The 17023-nt window shown below is 47.2% G+C and overlaps 1 protein-coding gene across 1 annotated transcript in view; it reads left to right on the top strand.

Moving 5' to 3' along the window:
- The window catches only part of MYO16 (myosin XVI), a 437171-nt gene that overhangs the window by 353727 nt on the left and 66421 nt on the right, over positions 1–17023 (top strand). The window contains exon 29 of the mRNA XM_032496671.1: positions 14157–14253. Within this exon, the coding sequence (XP_032352562.1) occupies positions 14157–14253 (97 nt within the window). The remainder of the gene's footprint in view (positions 1–14156; positions 14254–17023) is intronic.

Here is a 17023-nt window from a genome sequence, read left to right as displayed (position 1 = left end):
AAAATGGGGTCCATTCACTGTGGCCCTGACGGGCCTTGGAGATCTCTGGAGGCTGCTTTCTCCCTCCTGGGCGCCGATCAGAGCCAGCACAGGGAGCCTCTGATTGTCAGGGCCAGGGTTCCAGCTCTATCTTCCTTGTTCTTTCGCAGGTTATAGCAATTCTGTACGTGGAGGTGAACATCGGGGTTTCCTCCTGCTTCAGATGAGGCTGGGAACCTCTCTCCTCCAGTGCTGTGCGCATGTTTACCAGTCCACGCAAGCCGTCTGTTTATGTGGTCGTGGGTTTGAGTCAGTGCGTGAGGCTCTGCAATTTCCAATATCTCATAAATGATGATTCTTTTCATCCTTGGAATCTGTTACAACTATTCAGAGGGTTTTTTTTTTTTTTTTTTTGCTTTATTCAAGTTACACTTAATGACAACTCCATGCAGAAAAAGCAAGGTGGGCAGGTGAGCAGTAATGACCTCATTTCAGATGTAAGAAAATAGAATCTTAGAGATCAGCCTACCATTGGAAGTACGCTGTGTGGCTAACACTTCTCTTCGGCGGGAAGGCCACTGTGCTGAGACCAGGCCACGTCTCCTGCGCTGTGTTCTTCCCAACACCTCGCCTCGACCTGCATCCTTCTGCGTGGCTGTCCTCAGAAATCCTTCCGTGTGGTTGTCTTCGGAAGTCCTTCCACGTGGCTGTCCTCGGAAGTCCTTCCACTCAGACTGCAGGGCTTGAAGGGCCGAGGTCACGCATCATGAGCTTTGATCAAAGGCACGGGCAGGCTCCTCCGTGAGCCGGAGCAGATTGCTTCCCGTCGCTGCTGTCTTCTGTGTGTTTCTAATTCCCCCGTAGACTGAGGGGAAACCAGCTGGCCGCTTCCCGATTGGCTGATTCTGGCTGGAATCTTTCCTACTCGGATGGTCAGCCCACCGACCCTTTAAGAGCCAGGACTCTCAGAGGCTAGGTCCTGACTGCCTCTTGCAAAGAAAAGAAGGTGGAGGAAAGGGAGGAAAGGGAGGAAAGGAAGGAGAGGAAGTGGGATCCAGGGAGGAGATGTTTGACTTTGTCCAGTGTTTATGGTCAGTTCTACTCTGAGAGCCGAGACTTGGGTGCTCCGGGCGTCCAGAGGGAACAGGAGGGGTGGCGATGGTTCACGGTGGAGATATGCGTCTGGGGCATGCTGGCCCCCGGGTCCCGGCTTGGGTGAAGGCAGGTCAAGAACGGTCCCCCTAGACCATTCGGCAGCGCCCCCCCCCCGCCCTCGCTGGCAGCCCCCCCGCCACTGGCAGCACCCTCCCCCGCTGGCAGGCCCCTCCCGCCCCCACTGGCAGGCTCCCCGCCGCTGGCAGCACCCCCCCCGTTGGCAGCCCCCCCCCGCCACTGGCACCCCCCCCTCCCGCCCCCGCTGGCAGGACCCCCGCCGCTGGCAGCCCCGCCCCCGCTGGCAGCCCCCCTCGCCCCCGCTGGCAGGCCCCTGGCTTTGCCACAGCCGCGCCCCCGCCCTGCCCTCTGCTTGCTGCCACTGCTGACGTTGTGCCTCTGACAGAGTTGCCGCCTGCGTCTCGTCCAGCGGCGACAAGCTCATGGCAGGAGGCTGCGTCTGCCCAGTTTCCTGCTCTTTCCCCAGCAGGGGACAGAAGGACGTACAGCAGACACTCAGTACGTGTTTGCCAGGCCAGCAAATCAGTCTTTGTCAATGAAAAACCACCAAGCCTACTCTATACTTTATATGGATATGCAGACGTCTGTGAATTGTTTTTAATCTGGAGTAAGTCACAAACACCTAACAGTGCTGATATCTGGAGAATGGTGTTCAGATGAGAGTTAAATGGTATTTGAGCTTATATCTGTGTTTAGAAGGTAAATGCATGTGTGCCTTACTTCTGTAATTAAAAATGACTTTTGAAATATGTAGCCACTACACAAACACAGTTTAAGTGGAATATGGTGTAGGGTCAAATTAATTATTTTAAACATTTATGAAGAAACTGTAAATCACACTGACTGAGCTTCCCTAAAGCATTTTGGTTTCCAAATAACAACTCACCTGTGGTGCATTTCACACCACCGGCCCTTACTTCTCAAAGGAATCTGCACACAATTCGAACCGGTAACCACTCATTTCGGCAAACTCACTCATGCCCTCGCTCCCTTTGCCACATCTCCGCTTTGCTGTAAGGTGGTTTTATTTCGAAGAAAAGTGAATAAAGCATGATGTAGTGATGGCTGGGAAGGCATCCTGCTTGGTGGTGACTTGTTCCTGTTCACAACGAAATGGCACACTTTAAAAATACAGTGGACTAGTCAGAGCTTTGTCGTTATTTCAGGGCAGAATTTAAGTAAGTTGTTCTAAAAGGAATAGCAGGTTCTTGAAACGCTCTGAGTGGACTCTGCGTGCCTTCCGGGACTGTGTTCCGTCTCACCAGGTGTATTTTTCTTTATGAAACAGAGAGTCTATTAATTACTTCAGTTTGTGGAAAAAAATCCAAGTAGTTTGAAAACAAGTTAAATTAAGCCACTAATTATTAACCTTCTGCTATTTGGGGCTTTCTGAATTATTCGGGTATTTTATTTCTCTAAATAGATACATTTTTAATTCAGTCCTGCATTAAGGTACGTTTGAAAATAACCCCTGCCGACTCTGTGCATGTTTTTATTGACGTGCAATTGATTTACAACTGCGTTCGTTTCCGGTGTGCAGCGCAGGGATTTGGTCATATATACATGCATCCTTTTTCCTATTCTTTTCCGTTATAGGTTATTACAAGCTGTTGAATATGGTTCCCTGTGTTCTACAGTAGGAACTTGTTTATCTGTTTGCATAGAGTAGTGTGTATCTGCTCATCGCAGCCTCCTAATTTATCCCTCCCCACTTTCCCTTTGCTGACCACACATTTAATAAGGTTTTTCTGCCCTGATTTCCTCTAAGCCATGGAACAGTGACTGGCAAGCACTTAGGCCCATGTGGAACATGCTTGTTTTGCAATGTTATGTCATTTATGTGAAGGGAAAGCTTTTGAAACTAATTCTAAGTGGAAAAGTAAATGGTAGAATCTGATTTTCACACATTTTATAAGAATCAGCTGGCTATAGGAGGATTTCTTCTATGTAGTTATTCGAATGCTATATTCACGGTAGAGCCATCTGGAGGGCTGACGAGCAGAGAAACAAATCTGTCGGAGCTGGTTCCCGCGACGGTGCCCCGGGGGGCGCTCCCGCCCCCGCACCGGCCGGCCAGGGAGGGGCCAGGGCTGGGGAGCGGGCGGCCCCACCCAGGAAGGCTTTCACAGCGGAATGGTTCACTGTCTTTCCAGACAGGTTTCTAGAACTGTGGGGCAGGGGCAGCTTTGTGGACAAAGAAGAGTGTCCTTGGGCAACTCGAAGCAGGTGTTCATGACCCCTGTTCCAGGACCTCCTGGAAGGAGATGTTTAGATGATAACCTTAGCAAGAGTCACGTATCCTTTAACACTGCAAGGATGGGGAGTCAGATGCAGGAAGGCTTCCGGTGACTCATCCAGGATGCTACAGGCAGGAAGTGAGAAATGAAATTAGAGCTTTAACTGTATCTCAGCTACCCACGGGAGAGGGGTATGATGCTGAGTACCGTGTGTGTGTGTGTGTGTGTGTGTGTGTGTGTGAGAGAGAGAGAGAGAGAGAGAGAGAGAGAGAGAGAGAGAGAAAGGGAGATAGACCCTGAGAGAAAAAACAAAAGGCAAAGTCCAAATTTAATGAAATTTATTTTTCCTGTTTATGTTTATTCATTCACAAAAAGTAATTGCAATAATTATTTTCTTCATCATCATCCTCTAATGCCATTTTCAATTCGATTTTGTTGCCGGTCTTTGAAGGATTCACTCCTCCAGTGCGGAGAATTGCAAGATCAGGATTTTACCATAACATTAAATAAACTCAGTTGGATGAAGGATTTATTATTTCATTAATCTAAAATAGTCCAGTAGGGCAAAGATAATAAAAGTAAGAGCAAGAAACTGTTAAAGTTTGAAGCACCCGCCACTTTCTGTACATTTTCCAGGACAAGACAATTGTATTAGGGCCGTTGGTGCTTATTAGAACAATAAATTAATGGCTTATAGGCTTTGTTTTATTACTCAAGGAGCACTTCACAAATCAACTGGAAGGTGCAAGCTAGAAAAGAGTCTGTGAAATTACTCCTCTTCTCATACTCCTCCTCTTTCTCTGGCATTATTAATGTTGAAAATAATAAAAATCAGCAATCTGAGAGTATCTCTTGGTACTGTGGGCATGATATCCAGGAATTGCTACATATATACTTATATTTATTTCCTTTTTTCTCTTGTACTAAAGACATATATACACACAGATGTATGAATATAACTTTGTGATAAAAGCACTCCATCTTCATAAGAAACTTGAAAAATAGAGAAAATTAAAGAAGAAAATATAGATCACCCATAATTGAACTACTTAGAGACAGTAGTACTCCAAATGCTCACTCAGTTTTTAAAAAGAACATTTCAGATGTTTGATTCTTGGAAAGTATGTCTCTTTCCCTTTCACCGTGAATTTTATTGAGGACAAACAGGACTTCTCTTTTTTTCTTATATATTGTCACACACGTGTGTGTGTTTCACTCTTACTTCCCCTGGGTCTGGGTCATAATAGACACTCAACCAGTGTTTGTTGAATGAATGAATGAACCGACTTCCCAGCTGTTATCACACGTTCCTTAGGGACCCACAGTCAAGTCCTGCTGATACGTGTGATGGTTTCTTTTTTAAAGCAATTTTGTGTTTTCCCTCTCAGCTTCATTGAACAAAAGGCCAAGTGTAGTATCTGGCACTCAACAATTGTGACGTGAAAACTGCCTACTCTTAATCCAATTTTCATGCCTTAGAAATCGGTCTGCCTTCCTCCGATTCCAGGTCTGTTGATTGAGCAAGTCAATAAACGTGTACTGAGCCCCGTTTTTGTCCTGAAGTCACACGAGGCAGTTGTAAGGTGACGTTAAGGAAGAACGGTGTGTCCCCCAGCACAGGGCTTAGGTCTAGTCAGGGGGTGGGGGTGTGGGTGGGCCATAAGCAGTAAACAGATAGTTACAGGTTGGGGTCCTGTAATCCCTCACCTGGAGGGAACCACTGCAGACCCCGTGATGGCCAATCACAGTGTCCCTAGTTCAGGTGGCAGTGATCATAACAGGTGTCTCCAAACCCAACAGGCTCTGGCTGAGCTCTGAGGGCAAGAAGAAGCCAGTGACATGATGGGGCAGGATGCAGGGTTCGGGTGGGAGCAGGGAGTGCCAGACCCAAGGGGGAGGCGGCCAGGGAGAGCTGAGGGGGGCAGGATGGTGGAGCCCTGGGCACCGGTGAGAAGGGGAGAGAAGACGCCATAGGGCAGTGTTCCTCGACCTTTGTTATCTCAGTGTCGCCCTCCTCCACCCAGGGAGAGAAATAAGTCAGAGAAAAGTCCTGGGAGACAAAAAAATTCTTAGCTGTTACAGTGGCTGGTGGCCCTTCAGTGAACAGTCTTCCTGGACAACCTGGCCTCTCAACAGCCACTAGGAGGGTGGCGGCCACGTCCATGCCGAATCCAGCTCCACCTCTCCTACACCGATCTAGTCTTCGTGTCCTCACTCAGCAAGCCCTCACAGTCATGTGCCACGAACCCTGTTGCTAAGAGGCTTTTTAAAGCACATCAGGAACCAACTTCACTCTCTGGGCAGAGTCTCCCGGCTGAGATGGGTGCTCAGAGGAACGTGTGCAAGCAAAGCGCAGTGTTGTACTTCAAGTTCAACGTGGAGCCATCAGTAGGGTGTCAGGAGGGTGTCAACGTGATCTGGTTTATGCTTGAGAACATGAAAAAATGTACTGTTGGAACACAAGACCAGAGCCGGGAAGCCAGGCAGCGAACCTAACGGAGTAGTAACCCAGGTGGGGGGGAGCAGCGCGGGCAGGGCAGGGGCCGCTGGGGCCGAGAGGGGGTGGCCGGGACCCTCCCGCTCGGCCCGTCCGGCGGCTGACCCGGCGTTGCTGGCGTGGAGGGTGCGGTCCCCGGTAGGCCAGCCGGCTAGCTGAGCCCGGGGCGCGCTCCGGGCCTCCCTCACGAGAGGCAGCCCGGCGCACCGAGGGCGCGTGGGACGCTCCGAGCGGGGAGGGGCCTGGCCCCCGGGGAGGTGAGCGCGGATTAGCGCGGCGGGGCGCACGGCAGCCGCGGACACGCCACGGAGCAAGTGTTTGGGGAATTAGGAAAGCGAGGTAATTTTTTTAAATATCTACACGCACTCTTAAGGATGAGCCACGTAAGACCAGATGCCCGGGCGAAGGGCTGGGGGCCTTCCCCTTCCCGGGGCAGCAGGCGCCGAGGGCCGCGCGGGCCGGGGGGCTCCCGAGTCAGCGCGCCCCCAGCACGGGGGCGCGGCACCGCCTCTGCTGCTGCTCACGCGTCACACACGTTCCGTGCGGCAGGTGACTGCCGTCCACACCACTGAGGCCGTTTTGTTAGAAAGACAGACTGAAGGCGCTTCGTGCATGAAGGTGGTAGCTTACCCCGTGCGGCGTCCTCTGAGCTTTTGGGGCCAATCGGCCTCGTTAGGGTTTGGCTTTGGCTGCTTCTCACAGTGGGTCGCTCTGCGAGGAAGACAGGGGCTTTCTCTTTTAAGCGTTCTTGACCACACTGATAGGATTCCCGTAATGAAGTAACACGCAGGCTCCCATAGTGAGTAATTCACTGCTACGCTCAAAATAGTAGTTTTATTCCTCACTGCTTGCTGTAGAGGTCAGACCATTCTAGGTGAGAGTAATTAATTTTCCTTAACCTGTAATTATATGTAATTCGAACCAAACCACCTTCTTCAAATACCAGAAGATACAGCGCTCTGCTAGATGCGTGTGGCTGTAATTATCTTTTCTGTGCTGAAGCTAAACTTCAAGAATAGTCTATTTATAACAAAGAGAAAAGAACTTGTGTTTTAGTACAAATGTATCATTTGAGGATGTTTAAAAGTACATTCAGAGCCAGACTGAACATTAGAACATTTCTACCATGAAAATGTAAAATATCAAAATATTAGTAATAAACAGAAATAGACAAAATAGTGGTCTTCTGTGGAAACTTCAGGAATCAAAGATGCAAATGGGGGAAATATGTGAATTAAATCTGGAAAAGATCGATTTTAGTTAAAATGGTTGTTTAACTGAGATTCCTGAAAGGATAGACCATGTTCTATTCATCCCTGTGGTCCTAGAGCTTGGCACAGAGGTTGGTATTAGGAAGGCCCTTGGCAAATGTTTGATTTATGAATGGAGGGATGGAGGGATAGAGGAGTGTATAGATGGGTGGATGGAGGGATGGATGGATGAATGCATGGAGGGAGGGATGAAGGGATGGATGGACAGAAGGATGGATGGATGGATGGAGGGATGGAGGGAGGGAGGGATGGATGGATGGATAGAAGGATGGATGGTTGGATAGGTGGGTGGATGGATGGAAGAGTGGACAGAGGGAGGGATGGAGAGATGGATGGAGGGAGGGACGGATGGGTGGATGGATGAAGGGATGAATGGATGGATGATAGGTGAATAAATGGGTAGGACAGACAGATAGTAAGGTAGGTGGTTGAATTAATGTGAAGCCAGAAAACCAGGAAGGAGATGAGATACAATGCACATAAGCACTATGTGAAATGATGAGCAACCAGGAATGTGTGAAGGACGGCTCACAGCGAGCATGTGGACATGCTGGGGTTTGGGGGGCTATTTCTGTTTGGAAGGGATTACCTGGGAGGTACAGAAAGTATGTTGCATGATGAAAGCAGAAAGAACTATGTTTTAAAGGAGCACAGTGACATCTCAGATCAGCAGGAAGAAAAACAAGTCTGATGGGAGAGTGACACAGACATCAAAACACATGAAAGTGTGTGTTGTTCTTATCATTGTCAATAAAGCTATTTTAGAAACCGAACAGACTGACACTGGCAGGGCACTTTAAGAGGTACCAGGGGCATCTTGTTTGAAATTCTAATATTGCAGTGAAAGAAGCTGACTACTTTTAATGCAGTTATGATATTATGTATCTTGGCTTTAAACAGGACATATCTATTTGAATAGTGCTAATGTTTTTAGAGCAAGGGACATTAAACTTTTTAAAGATTAATTTTTTTATCTGTAATAACAAAGAGAAAGCATGTTGCAGGAAAAATATAAGCATTCCCCATAAACTGTTTCTCATTAAAATATAATTAATAAAGTATCATTAATGAAATCCACGCAGTAACTAGAGACCCAGACACAAAGCAGGACAGCTGACAACAGTGGCGGCTGCGGCGGCATCATCAGTGAGAGCTCTGTGCGTCAGGAGCTGTGGGCCCGGGACCTCGACTGCACAGGTCTCACATGGGTTGTCTGCTCTCAGGGAGGAGGGGTGGGGGGGCGGGATAAGGGTCAACGGCACCTCTTTTAGAGGAGTAAAAAGTGTTAGCTCTTCCGAGGTGAGGAAAGAGCATATTATGGAGGGCTGTGGACACTAAACCCAGAAGCATGCTTTTGAGCTTACAGGCAGTACAGAATCAGTGAAGGTTCTGGAACATTGACAAACTGGAGGCTGTATGCAAGGTGAGTCAGCGAGCAGGTAAAGAATTAGGGGACGAGGTAAGCGCTAGATTTGGGTTTGCAATGATCCTACACCAGACTGTGATGGCACCAGAAATACGGAATTTAACATCTTTGTTTCTTGAACAGTACTAGGTGCGTTTCTATAAAATGAATGAAGCCATATAGTTTCAATAGATTTAACTTTTTAAAGATCAAGTCTTTGAAATAAATTAAAACTCACATATCTGAGTTCACATTACAGCTAGTGTCCACTCAAATCACTTTCTTTGAAATTCTGCTTTCCCCATTTTATCATTCCGTCTGCTTTCTTTCACATATTAAGATATGTGCAAATTATGACCTTTATATTTTTCCAACATTATCCTAGCCTACAGGTATTTCACAGTCAAGCTGAACGTTCAGACAGGTGGACCAATAATGACAAAACCAGGAATTCAGTGGTATTCTGGAGATATCTCACAGTCTATTAGTGACATAGATAAGCTGTTTTAATGAATTTAATATTATAAGATACACGCTAGACTGAGGGCTCGCGAAGCAATCTGTGTTTTGGAGGATGAACAGGAGCTTATCTAGTAGATGATTTAGAGAAAGGTATGAAGGAAAAATAAACAGTCTATGTTAGGCTGGAGGTGGGAAAAGCAAGTTCCCATTTTGGAACAGTAAGAAATATGATTCAGTTTGAGAACAGATAAACTGGAATGTACTGAAGAAGGCTCGTGTGATAGGAAGTCTAGTAACATTTCAAAAGAATCTGAGTGTTATCCTGAAAATCATGACCTGCTATTAAATAATTTTAAGCATGAAAGTAACATAATGAGATTGATGTTCAGAAAGATCACTCTGAAGGTAATTTTGCCCACGATCCCCCAAACAGCCAGGGGTGGTCACGTGGTAGGGTGTCCCTGAAAAGATGAGGCCAGTGATGCGCACCCCCTGCCCTGGAAACAGGAAGCGTGGGTCCCTGCCCTCCTCCTCTGTCTGCATCTCTGTGATTGGAAGCAATCGGTGAGGAGTTGGAGGCGGAGGACCCCCAGGGGCCCTCGCTGTCTCTCCAGTTCAGCCTCCAGGCCACCCCGCCCCATGGCAACGGTCCATCCAGCCCTTGTTTGTGCTCCCACAGCCTACACCTCTTAAAAAAAATCCCTGAAAACTGGAAAACAGGAACTGAAACTTACGAAGTCATCAATGACAATTTTGCTTAATCTTTAAAAATCTGTCACTTCAAAAAGAAAAAAAACTAATTGTTTTCTAATAAAAATAGCGCTGACTCTAATTCACAGATGGTTTACTTTCACAGGAGTCAGGATGACAGTCACGTTTTAATCTCAGATATGAACACTCTGCGTCAGGGAGGGCACGGGGAGGGAGGACGTGTCAGCCTCTCCTTGTCTGGCTGTGAGAACGTGTTTTTGTAAGAGAATGCAACCCAGATCAAGACTGTTGGTGATCTGAACGTTTGGTCTCAGGCAGGTGAGCCTTAATTGTTGGATTTGATTTACAGCACTGACTACAGAGTAACTGTACGTGAATTCATTACATACACAAAATTAGACTCCTAGTCAGTGTCACTAATAGACAACGTAAATCCCTGGAAAGTTAGAGTTCATGTGATCTTGTCCGGGTTTTCCTGGTAAAGATAGGTTCCTAGGTTTATGTCCCACTAATCTTTACCGTCGGTGAGAGCAGGGGACTGAAATGTATTACTCAGAATGGTTTCTGAGGAAGGAATCTGAAATACTGCTAAATGGCTAATTTCATTCTTTAAGGACAGAAGAAGTGTTGACGGCAACCATGGCATCTCTAAAAGGCCGGCAAAGCCAAACAAGTGCTCAGATTTCTAGTGAGCATCTCCGAATATAGGTCGTCTACCAAGAAGTCATACGGTAAACAGTAAAAATTAAAAATGAATGAATGGATGGATGAGCGAGCCTGCTGAAAACTGTGAAGTCGACCCGAGTAGCTGAGTGAAGAGTCTGTTAAAACCCCCTGGCTGTGAATACGGGCACAGCACCCGGCCGCTGCCTCGAAGTCTGCAGCTGTGTCTCCGCAGGACACTTGCAGCGTGGATTCAGCGTCCCCCCCCACCTCCTGCGACTCAGAAGCCCAGAAGCCCCCCTCACTTACAAAGCCCTTGGTTCTACTGCGGGAGGGAGAATTTTCATGGGCATAAGTACCCCGGAAAGTCGCCGGCAAGAACGCCTTTTTCCTCCCTCGGAGTCTGGCCTGACTCACAGATCGCGTGTGAAACACTCAGACCCCCTCTTAACTGCCACTGTCGGCTACTATGAAGTCTCTAATGTTTGGGGAGAAAAACCCATTTCATCCATATTTACTCCCCTTCCGAGTGAGCGCCCATCTGTAAACTGAAAACTGGCTGTTCCCTGAAAATACTCTATTACAGGGCTTCTCTTTCACTCATTCTCCTTGTGTGAGTGCAGGGGAGGGGTCGGCTGAGTCATCGCTCCCCAGCCTCCTGTCCTATGGTTCTTTCTCTCCTTCCTCCCGTCACTTAGTCTATGGCCTGTCGACTTCCATGACTCACCCCCAGCTCGCTGAATGACCTCAGGGTCTGGCTTCTGTCTTCATTGTCCATCGCACCGTATTTCCATCCTTGACGACATGATCATCTGTCGCTATGACTCATCTCATACCAGGACTTCACAATTCCTCATCATCTGTTTCTAATCTGAATCCACCTTCCCCACAGTCCTACCACTTATGAAGTTCCAGAATATGTCCTCATAATCTTCAGGAGATATAAATATACATGTGTAATGGCAAATGCACGGCATGGCACAATAAGAGAAATAAAGAATCATTTACAGGGTGCTCTGGAAATACAAATGAAGGTCATCCAAACCCGTCTGGAGGCAGAGGAATGGGTATCAAAACTCCACTCCTGGAAGTGGGTGAAGGGTCGACAGCAGTCAGCTAACGGATTAGTGACAGCCGTAGACTCTTCCAAACCTAAGTCGTTCGTTGCGTTACAGTGTCCGCCCCATGAGGCCAAGCCCAGCAGCCCATTCTCCAGCCACATTTCAGCAGGAACTTTATAAATTTCAAATACAATTTCAAAATTATTTTTATTAAATGTAGATAGGATCCTCTTTAAATCTTCCAGTGTGTACATGTTGTTCGCAGGAAAATGCCCACATGTTTCCTGGAATATTCTTCACGATGTGGCCACTACTCGGACCTACAGTCTCTTCCCTCGTCGCTCTGCACACGGCTGTACATCAAGAGACTTTGTTGTTTTCTGCTCCTTGCCTAGTTTTTCTGTCCCACGTTTATCTCCCACCATGCCTGGAAAATTCCTGATTGTCCTTCAAGACTGACCAGCTTAGACAGTGTGCATCTCAGTGAGTTCTGGCCCATCCTGGTGAGCACTCCCTCTCCGAGGGCCCGTGGGCGTGGCTCTGGCATCACCCTGAGCATGCGCTCCTGCTGGGTCTGCTCACTGCTGACCCTCCCCAGTAAACGAGGAGCTCTTTGAGAGGGAGGACCTCTTCCGTATCCCCAGATCTAGCACAACTCTCAAGATAAACCTACTTTGGGTTTTGGATGGTTGTTAGAAACGTCACTAGAAGAGATCTTAGTCATCCCGTCCTGCAGTCTTCCTGCCAAGGGTCTCTGTTGAATGAAGGGGGTAGGATTAGAACCCAGTTCTCCTGTCTCCATGCCGGTGGTCTCATCCCTGGGGCGTGCCCTGCCCTGTATCAGCTCTCCCAGTGGTCACTGCTGATTCTCCTCATCCTGTAGCTTTGGTGCCCAAAAGTCTTCTGGAGTTTCATTTTGGAACCCAAGTTTGCATGGATTTCGCTTTTGGGATTCGGGTTCCTGCAGTGAGTCGACAATGAACAGAAAGATGACACGCTCCCTCCTCCCCAGCACCTGTCTCAGATCTGCTCCGCGGTGCACACAGACAGGACCAACTGTTCTTCCAGTTGGCTGCCAAAGGAAGTCAGCAGATGGGAAGAAAAAAGAAATGAATTGTGGAAAATAACTAGGAAGAGAGAATGGCAATACAATGGGGAAAAAGTAACAATTCTCTGTGGCCACCCACTCCAGCGACTGTCTCGGATTTCAACCGACTGAAAGAAAAGGAAATGAAGAAGCACATGTGGTCAGCCAGCCCCCCCGAACAGGAGAGCGGTCGAGAGCGCGCTCAGTCCATCCAGCCAACTAGCCTGGCTGCCAGGACACAAAGTTCCGATCTCATGCAAAAGTGTGTTTCAGTAAGACAACAGATCATGGCTATGGGGAGAACTAGATGGAAGGGTGAGGCATGACAAGCTATGCTTGGAGTAAACTCAGTTTCCCTACAAAGAGCCTCACAAACCATCTCTGGCCAAGCACTCTGAAGGCAAGTCTGAGCGATGGGCCGTCCCGGCACCTCACGGTGTGTGCGTCCGGGCCCACTTTACATGTCCCTGTGATGCTGACACAGGCTGTCCTGCAGCCCACGCCTGGGGACACATGTGCTAGTCGTCCTCCACTCTTCAGGATGTTTGTCGCGAGCGCCGAGGGGAGGACTGTGAATGCACCACGAGGTTTGCCCGGACAGTCTGCTCCTCATCTAACAGAACCTCGCCTCTGACTTCCATGGCGTCCCTCGGTCACAGTCCCAGGCTCTCCTGCAGTTACTTGCGTCTGCACCCCCCCCCCCCCCAGAGGCTGTGAGCATCTCTGCGAAGGGCGTGCCTCACACCTGCTGCGCTCCTGTGAATTCCTGGAAAATGGGTGTGACGCACAAGAAACCTGTTTTCACGATGCACGGACGTGGCTTGTTGTCACATGTTTTTGAGAAGTTTCTTTGGCAGCTGTCTGTATCAATAGCACATTTGGACGGGCTTGCCCAGCACCGGAGCTTTTAGTAAAAAGTGATTTGGTACATGCTGAAATTCCCTTTTTAAAATCCTAGATGAGAATATTCATCGTACAGCCCCCGGGTATGCAGGCATTTGGGGGACGACTGCTCGGGGGCGACTGTTGAGACTTTCCACTTCTATGCTGAGCTTCTGTAGTTGCAGATGCGTAAGCTTTTGACGTATAATATACATGGTGTAGTGGAAAACACAATTGCAATGATTCTGTGTGTCAGCTTTAAGTTGTGTTGGTTTTGGTTTTGGTCTTTTTGTGTGTTCGCGTTTCCTTTTCATAGACTCAGCCTCCCTGCTTTGAGTCAAAGAAAGAAAAGGATTGTGAAAGGCAAGACGGGGTTTAGCCCTGGAGTTTGGGAATTCACTCACAGGAACGGTTGACTCTTCCCACAAAGGGTCAGGGCCAGTGTTTGTCTCTTGCACTGCACGGTACAACCATAGCTGCAGCGTCTGGGTATTTGCAACCATTAGTGACCGTGTACGCACAGCAAACATGCTTATTAGGAACAAAACCTTTGGGATTTTAATTAAATGTAATAGTGTTAAAAAAAATAAGGATGATGTACTGGAATTAATTTTGTTAGCTTTGTTTCTTCTAATCTTCTTCTGGAAGATTCTCTTGCCTGATTATTTCCTCATCATTATTTAGGCATCTTCATGCTGTTAAATGTTTTCCTGTTGTTTGCATTCTAGATCGGAGTTCGCAAAGTGTTTCTGAAACACTGGCATGCCAACCAGCTAAATGACTTGTGCCTGCAGCTGCAGAGAAAAATTATCACCTGCCAGAAAGGTAACAACTCCACACTAACGTTTCTGAACTTTGTTGAGGTGTGAAATACAAAATCATTTAGTGCACCCCTGAGTTTAAATGCTCGTGATGGCTGCGTTATAGTGGACCCTGACCCAGCACTGTGTCCATCTGTCCCTAACCCGGGGGTTAGCTAGGGTTAGAGTTAGGGTTAAAGTTAAGGTTAGACACTACGTTCCGGCAAATAAATAAATTTAGGACTTTAGGGAGCTTTATGGCTAAGTTTGCTATTTGCCTCTCTAAATCAGTGTGCAGGCTCGGCTCCTGCTTTGTTTGGATGTCATTCCGTCTGCAATTCTGTATCAAATTTTCACCTAAGTCATGATTTGGAAGAGGGGATACACATATCTTTTAATTTATGCATCCCTCACCTTGAAAATATTCATGCCTGTTGATCCTTCAAGAAGCACAGGACAAGAGGAGTGTGCCTTTCAACCCACAGTGAGGGAAAAACCAAAACCAACCAACAGCAAAACCACGTGGTCCTCAGGTGCTGCTGTAGAGCCGGCCCCCGGGTCCGCTCGAGTTGGAGGACTGCCACCCCAAGCAGCCAGACCTCCTCACTGTCATTCTGCGTGTGCCTTGGGAAAATCCTTGCCTTCGTTTTTCCTTCGTGAAGGGGTGATAATGTTTGGGCTGTTATCTTTGATAGCAGACAGTATCTATTTCATTTTAACTTTGAGGGAGTCCATGTAGAATTTTTTTTTTATTGAAACCCAAGTGACCATCGAAAATGAGTACATTTTAAAAATCATAACTGTGCCTCCCATAAAACACACCTCAGGCTGCAAGTGGGACCGCTGACAAGACCAGCGCTCGGCCCCTCGGCCACGGGGTCAGCTGAGAGTTCCCCCGGACCCTGCGTTACACGCACACAGGGCGGGTGTCAGATTCCCCTGGAAATCCTCCTGCGTGAAGGATGTGTATGTGCCCTGTCTTCCCTCAGGGGTGCCCACCAGAGATTTCTCTCGTAGTGGGTTACAAATATTAAATCACTGTGCCCTACGGACCTGAAAGACAGGAAGTGAGCAGGACTCTGGTTCCATCTTCACCTCTAATGATAAAAATCAAGAATGCTTTTTGAAAAAAATGGCATCAAGATAAAAACCGTAACTTCCCATTGCATCAATGAAATAATGGCTATCAAAGCATTTTTTTAAATTACAGGCTCTTCAATGCAAAGCGTTAATTATTGATTTTTATTTTTACATTTCTTGGAGCCGTTGCTTCAGTACTTGGGGCTAGTTTGAAATTTCCTCAGAATTTATATCATCTAGGAGTCATTTCCAGTTTTTCTAGAGTTCTCATTTTTTCTTTGTCAATATTGGGTGGAAGACAGCTGTAACTTTCCATCTTAAATTTAATCATTTCAACTTCAAATTATTCCTAACAGAAGTTCCCCTCTGACTGTAATGCATTCATTCCATCCTCCATGAAATTATCAGAAAGAACAAGTATCAATTATCTATTTGCGGCAAATGTATCTGTATTATCTCTTATAAAAGATACCACGTTTTAGCAACTGGTATAACAACTTTAAAGGCTTTTTGAAGACTGGTAGCATGAAGTGTGGGAAAACCAAGTCAGACGCAGGACAGTGGATTCCTGGGTAAACACGGAGCCAGTGAAGGTCCGGCTGTAGTTGGAAGTCAGAAGCCTGGCGGGTCCACGTTAATCTTCCCTTTATTCCAAGAGATTAAACGTCTTGAATGTACCCTCACCTTCATTTTCCGAAAGTCAGTGTCTCAGTTTGTCTTTTTAATGTAAGAAGAACGAGCAAGTGAGCAGGCCAATTTGAGTTCTCTCCCTCGGTGTGCCTGTCACCTGGTTAACATTTCTGCATTTTATTCCGCATTTTGTATTCCTGAAAGTCTGATGGTACCTTTGACTGTTTAATTATTTTCTCTTTTAGATTAGTTCAGCACGGCTGTTTTCACAGTTGATACAACCACATTTCGAAGGAACTAAACATTTAGTATTGCCGTCTGAAAAAAAAAAATGCATTGTGAGTTTTAGATGTCTGCTTATTATTTGCCTCTGAAGACATAAGTATAGAAAGTTGTACAGCTTTCCACATCCCGATCAAGGAAAGGCGTCTGAATATCCTAGACATGCAGATACGCGCGCAGTTGCCGTCCCATAGCCAGGGAATATTTGAAAGCACTTAACGTTTTACAGGGATGTCCCCTCCAGATGTGAATGAAGTGGTTTTCCCTGCAGCTATAGCTCGTCCCTTAATCCAAACAACTCCTTCCACCGTTAGAAACTTACAAGGGATGCGTCCTAGCATCAAGTGGCCCGAACCGGAACTCCTCCCCCGGCACCTGTCACGGCCTCCCTGAGCAGGGGTCGTCCTGCTTCTTGAGTGTGCCCAGGGGCTGAGAGCTGACTCTCTTTCCCGGGAGATGCTTGATGCATTTACAACCTGTGCTCACTGTTAGGAAGTTCTTCCTCATACTGATCCCAAATGTGCTCGCCTGCGACCTCCCTGTTGAGCTCTGCTCCCTGAAAGCTACAGACTGCAGCTACACGGCCGGTCAGCAGAGTTTGGTCTCATCAGGACAGAAATTTGAATCCACCTCTAGCCTCTGCCGGTTGTGTTTACCTGGAGTTGTTTTCTTAGCCTCACTAAGCTTCTCTTCCTTTGGGCACAAAATGGAGACACTGGAACGTTAATGATCATTGAGTTTGTGCCCAACAAGATGGACTAGAGTTCATGGCAGTGTCTTTAAGTGGTGGGCGTGATTTTAAT

This window comes from Camelus ferus, chromosome 14 (assembly GCF_009834535.1).
Source record: "Camelus ferus isolate YT-003-E chromosome 14, BCGSAC_Cfer_1.0, whole genome shotgun sequence".
NCBI classification, from domain to species: Eukaryota; Metazoa; Chordata; class Mammalia; order Artiodactyla; family Camelidae; genus Camelus; species Camelus ferus.
This window is presented reverse-complemented; position numbering and strand designations above follow the sequence as displayed.